The sequence below is a fragment of the Xiphias gladius genome, chromosome 12, assembly GCF_016859285.1.
Source record: "Xiphias gladius isolate SHS-SW01 ecotype Sanya breed wild chromosome 12, ASM1685928v1, whole genome shotgun sequence".
NCBI lineage: Eukaryota > Metazoa > Chordata > Actinopteri > Istiophoriformes > Xiphiidae > Xiphias > Xiphias gladius.
Window position 1 is genome coordinate 3,220,492 of NC_053411.1, and position 12,400 is coordinate 3,232,891.

At 37.5% G+C, this 12,400-nt stretch overlaps 1 protein-coding gene across 3 annotated transcripts in view; it reads left to right on the forward strand.

Annotated features, from left to right (window-relative positions):
* afap1 (actin filament associated protein 1) overlaps positions 1 to 11,912 on the forward strand; it is a 90,115-nt gene extending 78,203 nt beyond the window's left edge. For 2 of the 3 annotated variants that reach the window (XM_040140963.1, XM_040140961.1), the window contains exons 13-17: positions 4,376 to 4,496; positions 7,736 to 7,900; positions 8,017 to 8,207; positions 8,366 to 8,533; positions 10,284 to 11,912. In XM_040140963.1, coding sequence (XP_039996897.1) covers positions 4,376 to 4,496; positions 7,736 to 7,900; positions 8,017 to 8,207; positions 8,366 to 8,533; positions 10,284 to 10,310 — 672 coding nt within the window. In that variant the 3' untranslated portion in view covers positions 10,311 to 11,912. Of the gene's footprint in view, positions 1 to 1,182; positions 1,410 to 4,365; positions 4,497 to 7,735; positions 7,901 to 8,016; positions 8,208 to 8,365; positions 8,534 to 10,283 lie in introns of all 3 variants that reach the window. The other variant, XM_040140964.1, reaches the window with a different exon arrangement.
* Positions 11,913 to 12,400: the final 488 nt, after the last annotated feature.

The following is a 12,400-nucleotide window of genomic DNA, read 5'->3' on the forward strand; positions in this document are numbered from 1 at the left end:
GTGAGGACGTGCCTGTTCACTGGTACACATAAAGACTAAGCTAAAGGAGCTCAATACACAGTAACCCCTTCTTATATATATATTTTTTTTTCAAATTCTTGGCTGAACACCACTTTGACTGTCGCTCTCTTTGCTAACTGCTTTTCACTTTTCGGAATAGCATTAGAGGTGCTACATGTAGTATTTTTACATCAATATATCATTGCCAGATTAACTGTGATATGTTGATATAACTAGAGTGAACAAATAAGAAAAAAATCTCCATAAGGACTAATTGGTAACTGTTTTGAAGCTCTCAATTATATCAGATGATCTTCATCAGTAGATGGAGTCCAATTGGCATGGAATTGTAGATGTTCAAATTTCCATTTTTTCGCAAACATTTAAAGGACTTTGAAAGCTCCACAATAGCTACAAAATGGACCCTGTGGTGCAACTTATTTGTCAGCAGCTGTTTTCTAAGATCAGGAATGAAGTCCCTGTACTTTCCTTCCCCTTTGCTTTTCTAAACCACCTGACTGACAGAAAAACGTTACCATATTGAATATTTAGTTACATATTAATATTTAGACTGTTTAATATTTAATGCTAGAAATTGTGAAAGCTCCAGCTCAATTAGCTCTAGAAGAACAGATGAGATTTTTAGTACAGTAATGTATCACTTACTGGATGTTAAAATCCATTTAGCACCTGTAATTAAAGGGGAACTCCTTTGATTTACTATTGCACTTCATAATGTTGGGGGACTCACAGGAGACAGAATCCTAACTTTTAGTATCAAGTATGGGTCAAGTTCCAAAAATAATTTCCTACTTCCTCCATTCTTCTACATTTCCCATAATTTTATTGCAGATTTTAGAAAGGTCCCAAAGAGCTACAGGAGACAATAAACAACTGTTTTATGAGGAGTTGTAGTACTTAGTGGTGGTAGTGGTCACCATGCTAAGTGTATTAATCTGTATGTTTAGAATTGGTGGAGATCCCCTTTAATATCATATATTGTAATAACACTTTTTATGTAGTGTATGTAAGCTCTGTAGTGTACTAACTTTATATTGCTATCATCTCTGCTTCGCTGTTCTCCTTATATTTTTCTTTCCTGTTATATATTGTTTCTCTTCCCTTCTCTTCTCTTCTTTTCCCTTCTCCTCTCGCTTGCATGCTTGCCTGGTCTAACCAAAGGACTCAGAGGCGCTGTACTCCAGTCCCAGCACAGGGGGCCATCAACTGAAAGAGGAGGTGCACTATGAGAACACTGAACTCTATGAGAAGATGCCCTCACCCAAGCTGTTTGCTCGCTATCCTCCCAAGCCTTCCTCTTCTTCTACTTCATCTTCCTCCACCTCTAGCACTCACTACAAAACCCCTGTTTCTAAAGTCTCTTCTAAGTTCCTCTCTGCTGATACTAAAACTAAAGACACTGCTCAGGTGATTAACACTCTGCTCCTTTGGCCAAACCTTTTCCTAATCCACTCTTGGATATTTACAGTGTTATACTCACCTTTCCGTAATTCACAATATGTTTTTCTTTTTTTTTTTTAATTTGTCGGAAAATTTCACTCTATGACTGATGAAAATTGGTCCAAATTGCTGATTGTAAAAAAAAAAAAAAAAAAAAAAAAAGCCCAAATGCTTTGAATCTGATGAAACCACTAAAATAATATCAAATGACTAATAGGACTAGGAATTTAAGACATATCACTAGGAGCTACTTCTCTTTGTTCTCACTGATCATTGTCCAGTTTTAAATAAAAGGGAAATTATGAGCATTGCAATATTTTGTATCTCTACTCCCAGCATTTTATAGTGGATGCAGTAAGTTTCGCCTGAAACACAGACTGCCAATGCTGAAGAAACGATTACACTTTTAAGAAGTAAAATAAATCTTACGGAAAAGCATGGATTGTTGGCATGGTAACGGTCATGAAGCTTGGCCATCATGTAGTAGCTAAATTGATAACAAGACATGACACAAGCATTTGATCCATTATTAATATGACAAATTTTATTTGAAAAAAATGAATGTATGCACCGGCGATTCTCATCAAAAGCTTAAAAATTTTCCTTGGGGCAACCTTGGAACTGATATATTTGTGTATCCCAAATGGCTATTTCCCTTACTGTCACTACAATGCATCTCTTCAAATAAATGGCAAATTTCCTGATTTACATGAACTGAGAACAAGTGTAAGAGAGAGAAGCTTGGCTGAGGGGAAGAGAAAATTGAGTTTGTTTTTCCTGCAGGACCATGCATCGACTCACTAGGTAAGGTGTTTATGTCGGCCACCCACAAGCCAACCTCTCTTTCCCATCAGCCTGTGAATCATGTTCTCTCTCTGGTGTAGTTCTTATTAATTTGATTAAAACCACGACTGGGCCCCAAATCATTCCTGTGACCAGGCTTTGGAAATATTTACAGTGTTTTCCAATCCAGCTTTTTACAGCTAATACCAGTCACTGATTTAATATCAATAATATGAGTTGCAGATCAACAGTTGGGTTCTGTTGTGAAATAAAATTTAAAGAACACCCCTATAAAAGCCAGATTTTTGTCTTTGATTTGTGCTTTGTGTGTAGTATATGTACAGTATGTGTATAGAATATGTATACTATGTGTATATGTAGACCTTGTGTGTTCATGCTTTTGTGGTTGACCCACATAGTGTATTTCCTTCCTTCCCTTTACACTGAGCTTCAGCTGTGTGTGTAATTTATATTTTTACAGCCCCGCTCTTAAGTACCACCCTTGCCTCAAAGGTCTCATAAGTCACCACATGGTGTTGTATGGAGCTCCGCCTCCTCCCCGCCACCCCTTTGATGTGTGTGCTCTGTGTGGCGTGGCCAAGGGGTGTTAACATCGCCAATATGACCACAAAGTACCACTTCACTATAAGAAGTAGATTTTCATCCAACAAGGTATACAGCAGACTGCAGGCAGCATAGCTGGCCTGAGAAACCGAAGTCAAGTAAAATGTTAGGAGCGCCATATGAAATTGTTTTTCACTCTACATCCCGGTTGCTTGCATATTTTGGGTTAGAAGGATTTTAAGACTATGACTTTCAGAACAAAGCATTTAGAAAATATGAGCTTTCCAAGTTTCCTGCCATAACTGTATCCTCTTCAGCAAGACAAACCCATGGCCGTACACCTCATTACAGTCCGATCAGGTTAAGGGCATCACAAACACAAGCCATGTATTACTCCAGACATGTGTGGACCTGTTTTTTTTCATACAAACATAAATAAATATACATTATATGTAATAGTGACGGAATTTTTTTTACATAATTACATGCCTACAGTATACTGTATATCTCCCTTCATACTTTACCAGTACAAACAATGATCCTATACAAAAACAATAGGTTAGCTGCTTTAGTCAATATTTTTTATATTAACAATGGATTGAGTGACTATGTGTATAGTGAAAGGTGTTGCTCATGGTGATGAACCCACAGAGCATTATCATCCAACTCTGCAGTTCCCCTTAGCTCTATGGAGCTTTTAAGTTTCTTTCAGCTCAATGTTTTGGTTTTCCGACCTGTAACTTTACTGTTTTGGTTCAGTCTCAAAGTTTTCATTGAAGCCATTTTCAAGTAGCAGAATTGAATTCAGTATAACACCATATCATAACATACATTATCTCACGGCACTGTATAGAGTAAGGTCAAAACCTTATAGTATTATAGAGGCTGGTTAGGTTGAGAGACAAATCGGGGAGAGAGGTGAAAGTGGGAGGGGGAGAGAGAAAGACCAGGCAGCTGTTTTTAGAAAAAAATAAAAACTGTATACTATCTGCCCAGCATCAAATGGCAAACAGACAAAGTAGAGACATATTTTTTACAGGAGATCAAAACAGCTTGTTGAGAGCTTGTCTGTCCGCACCAAAGCCGTTAGAAAAAGTTAACGCAGCTTTAAGAATTTTTCTTACATTTTAATGCAAATAAGAAGCTAATTTGTACCTTTTATTTGCATATATTTGTCTACTTAAATGTAATTTTATCACACTAGTTGCACCTTCTCTCAGATATATCCTCAATATTTTGCCCTACTTCCCTACAAATCTATAGTCATTCAAATGCACCATATCTATCATGTTTAGATGTGACTAAAAATAAACCCAGATCTAACTGTAGGGTCATATTGGTTCAATCCAAGTACAGACAGCTGTGGAATAAGCAGTTGTCCTGTCATTTTAGCTGTCATTAAGGTTTTCATTAGAAATGTGCCAGTAGGTTTTAATATAGTGATTTCATATGCCATTTTTGGTACAATTTGTGGGATAATTAGTGCATCTACATGTATGTAGTTTATATTCAGTATTAACTTGAGATGTTTGAAAGGTAATTCATCTCCGTGTTCTTCTCCAATCAGCTGAAGGGAAAGAAGGGCACAGTGACCAATGGAATGGCATCAAAACAGAAGGCGGAGCCAAAGAACCAGTCCAAGAAGAATGGGACTAATGGGACAGCCTGTCTGAAACGCAACAACTCCAGTAAGTAGGAAAAAGTCTACAAATCTACATTATTTCCATTAGGGAAGTACAGTATTGATATCAGAAGAGTTTATCTCACAGTCCTGGTTGAAATTATAGGCCCCCCTGAATTTTAAGTACAGAATTTAGAAGATCTTCAGAAATCAATGCAAATTAACCAATTTTGTATAATCTGAATATTTAATAAAATGTCAAAGGTTACTGAACAAAAGAAAATAAAAAAACAAAACTTGCATAATAGTGAAATAATACAGACAAAAAATGTACCCTAGACACAGTTATTGGCACCACTGCAGTTTGATTGATAACACTGATAACATCACAAACTGTTGAAACTGGGATTTCAAGATCTTTGGCAATTGCCTTGTATGCTTTGGAACAGTTGTGTTTTTTGATAATAGCATTTCTGATCTCTCAGGCAGCTCTCTCGTCTTCCCCATTGTGAAAAAGAAAATGGCAACAATCAGCCCCTTTTTATACTGTAAAACCATCATTCAGGTCATGTGAACACCGAACATTAAGCACAGATGAGTCGTATTTGTTTTTTAAACTATTCATCAAAAGGGTGCCAATAAGTGTCATGAGTACATTTATGTCTTTTTTTTTTTTTCACTATATGAAAGCATTTTTTTTTCAGTAACCTTTGACATTTGATTAAATATTCAGATTACATACACAAAACTGGTTGATTTGCATTTATTTCTGTACTTACACAGGAATGCCCATCATTTCAACTAGGACTCATACTGTGAAAACTAGGACAGAAAATCAACTTTTCTGTTATTTCTCCTTAAATCAAAATTGAAATATCATTAACACAGTAACTTCTGACAGTAATCCACCTTTTCCAGTCAGTTCTTGTGCTGTAAGTGAGCAGCAGACAGTGTGTCTGGCTCCCCAGTCCCAGCCTCACCACCACTGATTGCTTTCTAGCAAAGCGCTGCTCCACAGTAATTTGGAAAATGCAGGATGTCCAAATTACAGTTGGTTTAAGTAGGAGGGAGTAAATAACTTGAAAACCTAAAACCTATCCTACCCTTGAGAAGATCCATGTGACGCATGCGGGCCAGACTTGAGCCTCCTGCCAACATTTGGGTAACGCTCAAACAGACGCGATAGCAGAAGCAGGGCCCACCTCATTGGAAGTGGGTGAAATGTGGTCGTGTTAATCCTTGTGGTACAGAATAGTATTTTTTTTGCCTAATGTGTGAACGAGGAGGGTTATAACCGCTTGTGTAGCTTGTCTTTCCTCCAAATATTGGAATGGAAATACCAAATATGTGTCATGTTGGATTTAGAGAATGCCACACAATTCTCATATCCAGTGTCAAATAAGTGTATTGAATTTGAAAATGTCAGCAGTGGTTTGATTGAGTGATTCCTCATAAGCAATTTTTATATGCACGCACATAGAAACACACCACATTGGATGGTTACCCTCAGTGTATTTTCCAGTAAGTGAAGGCATGGTCTTGGTGTAATTAATGACTGCTTAAGGCTGTGGCTGTGAGTTCAGTGGGTTTCTTGGCAGTTCATGTCTTACCAGTGTCCTGATAATAAAGGCTATGATATCTTTTCCTTTTTTTCTTCACATGTTGGTTTGTGGTCTTGTTGTAATGGAAAATCTCTTACATCTGATTTCATGGGCAACACACTATCACTAAGGGAGTCGTGGGGGTCTTTTAGTCTTGTTCTGGTGTGGATTACTTGGAGTCTAGAACTCATGTCATTACGTTTTAGGGTGCAATAGCAATTCATTCAAATTTGAATCTGGTAGTAAATCCCCTGCAGAATATATCTAATTTTAACTTGTAACAAATTTAGGTAACAAAGGTTACAAATGGCCTAATATTTAAGAACTATAAATCAAAGAATGACATACAGAAAACTTTGCCAAAGTTTTGCCATTACATGTTATATTACATATAATTTAGCTAAAGATCTACCTGAATGCTTTATACATTATTTGCTCATTAAAATAAAACCAGGAGATTCCATATAAAGATTCTTTAAGAGGTTCAGTGGTCTGTTGCTTAAGCTATCACTGTACTCACTAGTGTAATTCTAAGATCTCAAACAACAATCACTGCAAAAAATTGGTCCAACAGGACGATAAACATGAGCCGTCAGAACATCATACAGCTTGTAAATAAGCAGACAGTTTACCCAGTTTAGCTACCACTATATTTGGAGGTAAAACTGGAAGTGAGCAGAACTGTAATGTTGGAAATAATCTTTAATTGCACATGAAACCATGAATGCACAAGTACAGTAATTCAAAGTTAAACCAAGAAGTCGTTCTGTGATGGATGTTTACAACAGGCAGTTTAACCGCTACGAAATACAGATGGGGCAAGAAGCACGAGTGTCAGACGATCAGACGGGTTTTAATCAAACCTCCAGGTTAGCAAAACTTATTAAGAAAAGAAAACAAAGGCAAACAGAAAAATTACTAAAATGTCTTTGGTAAACATCCACCACAGTTTACCAACGGACTTCATGGTTAAGTTTTGACCTAGTGTATCTACTTTGCCATTGTTGTGTGCTCACAGTTTTTCTGCACAATCAGGGATTATTAGCGACATTCAGGTTTACTTTACTTTCAAATAAAACTGGTTTAAACTGTTGGCTTGCTTACAACCTGACTGGCAGTCTGAATGCTCCTGTTTCTTACCCTGTCCTACTTTGTTATAGTAATGTCACTGTGCTACCCAGTTCTCAGCAAATACTTTGATCAGGACCATGTTATCATAACGGATCGTAACTGATTTGTGGCCACAGCCACTAAAATAAGACCCAAGTTTTAATAAATTGAAGTTATTAACAAATCCAGGTATTTTACTTGCATGAACCAGATCTAAAATTAAGCTGCCCATTGGAACTTAACTTTACAGTTATGGGCAGCATCTGAACTTGTCTCACAAAGATATGTTAGACTGGTCTATAGAGTAAGTCTCAGTTTTTCTCTTAGGTTTGTCTTATATAGGCATAACACTTTTCCAAAAAATAAAAAATGACTAATTTTAAGCCTCAAATGTTATCCACCATTTCCATTACTAGCTATGTTTTTCTATCACAACTATCAGTTACCTTCTCAGGAAAAAGGAAATGAAGCCTCAATTTGTGGTTTGCTTGTGTTATGGATCAAGCCATCAAAACAGAGAAAGTTGTTACAGATTCCAAAGACCCCTTGATTTTAGTTTTTTTCTTAAAATTCTAATCAAATCTTTGTCATGCAGATGCGGAGCAGTGCAAGTATGGCAAGAACCGTGTGGAGGCCGACGCCAAACGGCTGCAGGCCAAGGAAGAAGAGCTGATGAAGAAGAAGCAGGAGATCAGGACTCATCTGACCCATCTGAAGAAGGAGAGGAGAGACCTGCGCACTGCTGTGGAGGCTGCTGCTGGTAAGAGAGACGATCTTCCCTAAGCTCTCCAACCTCTCCACTCAACATCCTGCCAGGTACAAGTTTATTAAAGTGATGAACATTCACAGAGAAATTCCCCCCTCTTTGTCCATTAGGCAAACGTTCGCATGGCTCCCTGTCAGAGCGACTGAAGAAGGTGGAGGAGGACTGCCGGCAGAAGGAAGAGGAGAGGGTTAACCTGGAGCTGGAGCTGACAGAGGTGAAGGAGAGCCTGAAGAAGGCCCTGAGCGGAGGGGTCACCCTGGGCCTCACCATCGAACCAAAAGCTGGCTCCTCTGGCCTCCAGGTCAGAACACCTGTACTATCTTGTGGCTCATTTGTGGTGCTTTAATACTTCCACCGCAGTTCAAAAATCAAATGTCGCTAACTTGAAATTGCTAACAACTGTCCCCTAGCCATCTACCACCATTAGCCGTCTAATTGTTTCCGTGCCTGTGTGTGTAGTCACCGGCGATGTTGCGGCGGACACAGGAGTCTTCTCCCTTCTCCAGCTGCGACACCAGTGACACAGAGTCCTGCTCCCTGCCAGTCAACAGCGCTTCACTGCTCCGTCGGCAGCAGGGCAGTCAGAAGGCCTCACCAGTTCGGGGACACGTCCTCAGGAAGGCCAAGGTCAGAGCTCACAATGTGGACTCGGGCTAGTGCAGTGGTAATGTCTGTAGCAGAGATGTCGAGTCACATGACTTGTTCACGAGTAAGAATCTGATGAATTAATCAAAAAAAGACTTACAACTTGACTTTAACTTTAAAACCAGTGACTTGTGGCTTCACATGGACTCTTTGACTTTTGAATTGAAAAAGCTTGATCCTCCCACAGCCCAAAGAATAAGAATTATGGTATAAAACAGTGTAAAGTGAGACAATTATTTATTTTCTGATGATGGATATACAACAGCAGCCAATAATGTTTGAAGCAAGAGGAAAAAGTGTATTTTCTTGGATATAATTTCCAAAAAAGATGTCCCTATGCAGTCCTATTTAGCATGTAAAACATATTTTTATAATGATGCAGCTATTAGCATTTCCTGTGTGCAATGTACCGTGGATGTACAGACTGTCACTGGATTACTGTGATACTGAAGAAAATGTAAAAACTTGATGATTCTCAGGCAAGTTCTGGAGTTTTAAGCAGTGTCTTTATTCTGTGATTTCTAAGCAGATATATGGATGTTTATTTTTGATGGATAATGATACCCTAGGGAAGTACAAGTCACACTGAATCTAGGAATGTGTATATCGTTAGTGTGTCAGATTTGACTGATTCAGCAGCCAAACTACACTAACAAGCTTCCTGTTGTTTTTAGAAAACCTGTATGCACCTGTCCCTTTCACGTCACACAGTACCCCCCACCTCCTTCAACTCTCCCCAGTGGAAAACCTCTGTGTTAAATGATTGGATGAATGTGTGTCAGTGTGTAGATGGACAACAGATAATACCTTGGATTATCAGGACTTTAATCAAAATTAAAGACAAAAAGGATGACAACAATAGGTAAAACATTCAGCTAAGAAATTACAAATGATTGTAATTATGTCACATGAATAACACACCAATGCACACCACATTATTTTGCTTTTAAATGTTATAACCTTTATTTGAAAGTAATAGATTTAATTGGGTTAAAGACACCTAATTTCTTGTTTATGACTCCAAACGTAAAGTTTAGGAATTTGATTTAATGGAACATGACTGGATTTGTTAATCTTGATTTAGGACTTGACTCAGGACATCACAGCCAAGACTTAAAATGTGCAAAACAATGACTTTTTCCCACCTCCGATCTGTAGTTTCTGAAACCGACAGTGTAACACAAATTAGTATATGGAACAGCATATGAGGAATGATGGAGGATGAGGATGAATGCCAGCAAACCCTGGTGTGTTGAAGGGTCAAGAGTGGAGGAGAGGAAGAGTATAAACTAGAAGTGAGACAGTTCTTTTTTTCTTTTTTTTCTTTATTTTTGTGTTGATGGTTTGAACATTTATTCCACTACACACTCCCCTTCAAATAATTACTTTAGGTACTTTGTATCATGCAAAAACCTGCAGCACAAGTTTCATTTAGTCTTTTTTAATTTATTTTGACAGGCTTGAGGCTAGATTAGGCATAAAATATTTTTCAGTGAATCATTTTACCTTTTTATCATAAATTTTTGTTCGTTTTATTTTTCGTTTGTTATTTTTACTTGATTGATGATTACTACACCTGTATCCGTACTACAGATTAAGATGCTCGTATAAAATCTGCTATCTGATACTGTTGATAAGATGTCAAAGACAAATACATGCAACATGAAGAAGAGCATGCAAACTAAGTGGGTCTCTCTCTCTCTCTCTCTCTCTCTCTCTCTTTGTTTTGTAGGAATGGGAGCAGAAGAATGGCACATAAACCGCTCAACCCCTCACATCAGTCCTACTTTAATTTCTTTTTTTTCTTTTTAAGAAATTGTCTATATATTTATTTAAAACTGTTCATACAGTCATTGAGTGTGGAGGAGGACACAATCATAGCATTCAGATGAACCAAAACAAGTGGCTGGTTTTAGTGTACTGTAAGTACCACAGCATACAGCATTTTAAAATTGTTATACTATTGAGCATGCTTAGTGTACTAAGTTGTGCAACTTGTGTTGTCCGCTGTACTTTCTTTAGTCTCACCAGTTCACCAGTCTTTTTTTTTCTTTTTCTTTTCACTCAAAATCTGTTCCAGCAGTTTGGGTTCAAAATTGTCAAAAGTCAAAACCAAGTATTTATTTGTAAATGTTTAAAGGAAATACTAGCTTCCCTTTGTTTATTTATGTTGATATATTTAAAGGTTTTTTGTTTTTTTTGTTTGTAGAATTTGTGGCACTCCACACAATCCCATTTCCTACACCGTTAATTGTTCTCATTTATGGGTGTCAGCATCAGCAAACCAAGTGCACCATTTAGGGTCACAATAATCATAACACACACCAGCTGAGTAACAATGCAGCTCCACTATAAGGGGTATTTCAAGAAGCAGAATTATTCTCAATATTATCCAAATAACCCTAAAAACACACTAAAATAATGAAATGCTGACCTTTTTATAGTTTGGTCAGTACTTTTACACACAGACAGTAATAACCATAGTTTGCATAGTTTGGAGTGTTTGTAGGAATTTTGCCATTTTTCCAACCTATCCACAGTCAGACTAATTGACAGATACATTTTTATGTACCTGAGCTGTGTGCAATTTGAATATTGGTGGGTGATGGTGACTCCCCTGTTTATTGTGTTTATTTTCTGTTTCCTTGTGAAATGCTGAAATGCGGTGTATTATATGTGTGTATTCTGGAGTACTCTTGGCTTTGGAGAAGATAAAACTACCTTTGAGAAAAGCCCATAGTTTATCCCATAGACATCCAACATACATTCCAAGTGCAACTGCATGCACTGACATAAGTAAGGCATCTGTGAGTTCATCTGTATATGGGTAAAATTGAGAATCAGCCCAAACCCTAAACCTCTAAATATATCCATAGCTTTACTGTCCTCTTACATTTAAACCCATTTACATTTACTTTCTGCCTTACTCCTTTAGTAGTACTATAGTAAAACATCAAGGAAAAGTACATCAGTCTGTCACAAAGAACATAAACTTTAAATCTGAGGCTGGATGAGCTGTTCAAGTGAATGGCTGAAAAGCTTCTTCCACTTCCATCAGACAGTACCCCCTTATGTCCATTGGTGTGTGTCATCATTAGCACCCAAAAGCAACACTCAAATGAACCCAAAGAAATAGCCCAGATTTTCTGGCCTCTACTGCTGTCTAACTACGTGGAAAGGTCTGGTTTTATTTTTCCCATTTTTGAGATATTTGATTAAGATGATTTTCTTTGTGGTGCTCACAATATTGAAAAATTACGTTTTAAAAAATTTTAACATCAATATGTCTTTCCACAAACCATTAGTAGAATAACTGGCCAGATACCACTAGGTAAAAAATGTTTTATGTGAACCCTCCTAAACTTTTTTTATATATATTATTGGTGGACCTGCCAGTAGAGAGAAAAGTATATAATATATTAATCATCATTTTTTTTTATTCAATATTAATAAATATTATCAATCAAAATGATCAGGATAGAGGGAGTATGATCACAAAATTAGCCTGGTCACTGCCTGCATGGATGATTTTTTTTTTTTTTTTTTTTTTTTTTAAGTGATTCAGTCTGGTGCTATGCAGATGAGTGGAAACCAGTTCACGGCGTCTCTGACACCTTTACTGCAGAATGAACCAGGGAGAAAATCCATCAAACAGCCAAGAATTACATCTGTCACAGATGATGAGCTCAAAAGGACAGTTTGAAAAACGCTGTCAAAGAAAATGATTGAGGAGACAGGAGAGAATGTGATGCTGACTGATAAGTAGGATACACTAATGTGGGCTTTACGCATCACTGTATTTCATGTTTCACTTAAATTAGAGAAAAGGCTTCAGTGACTTGGACTCTC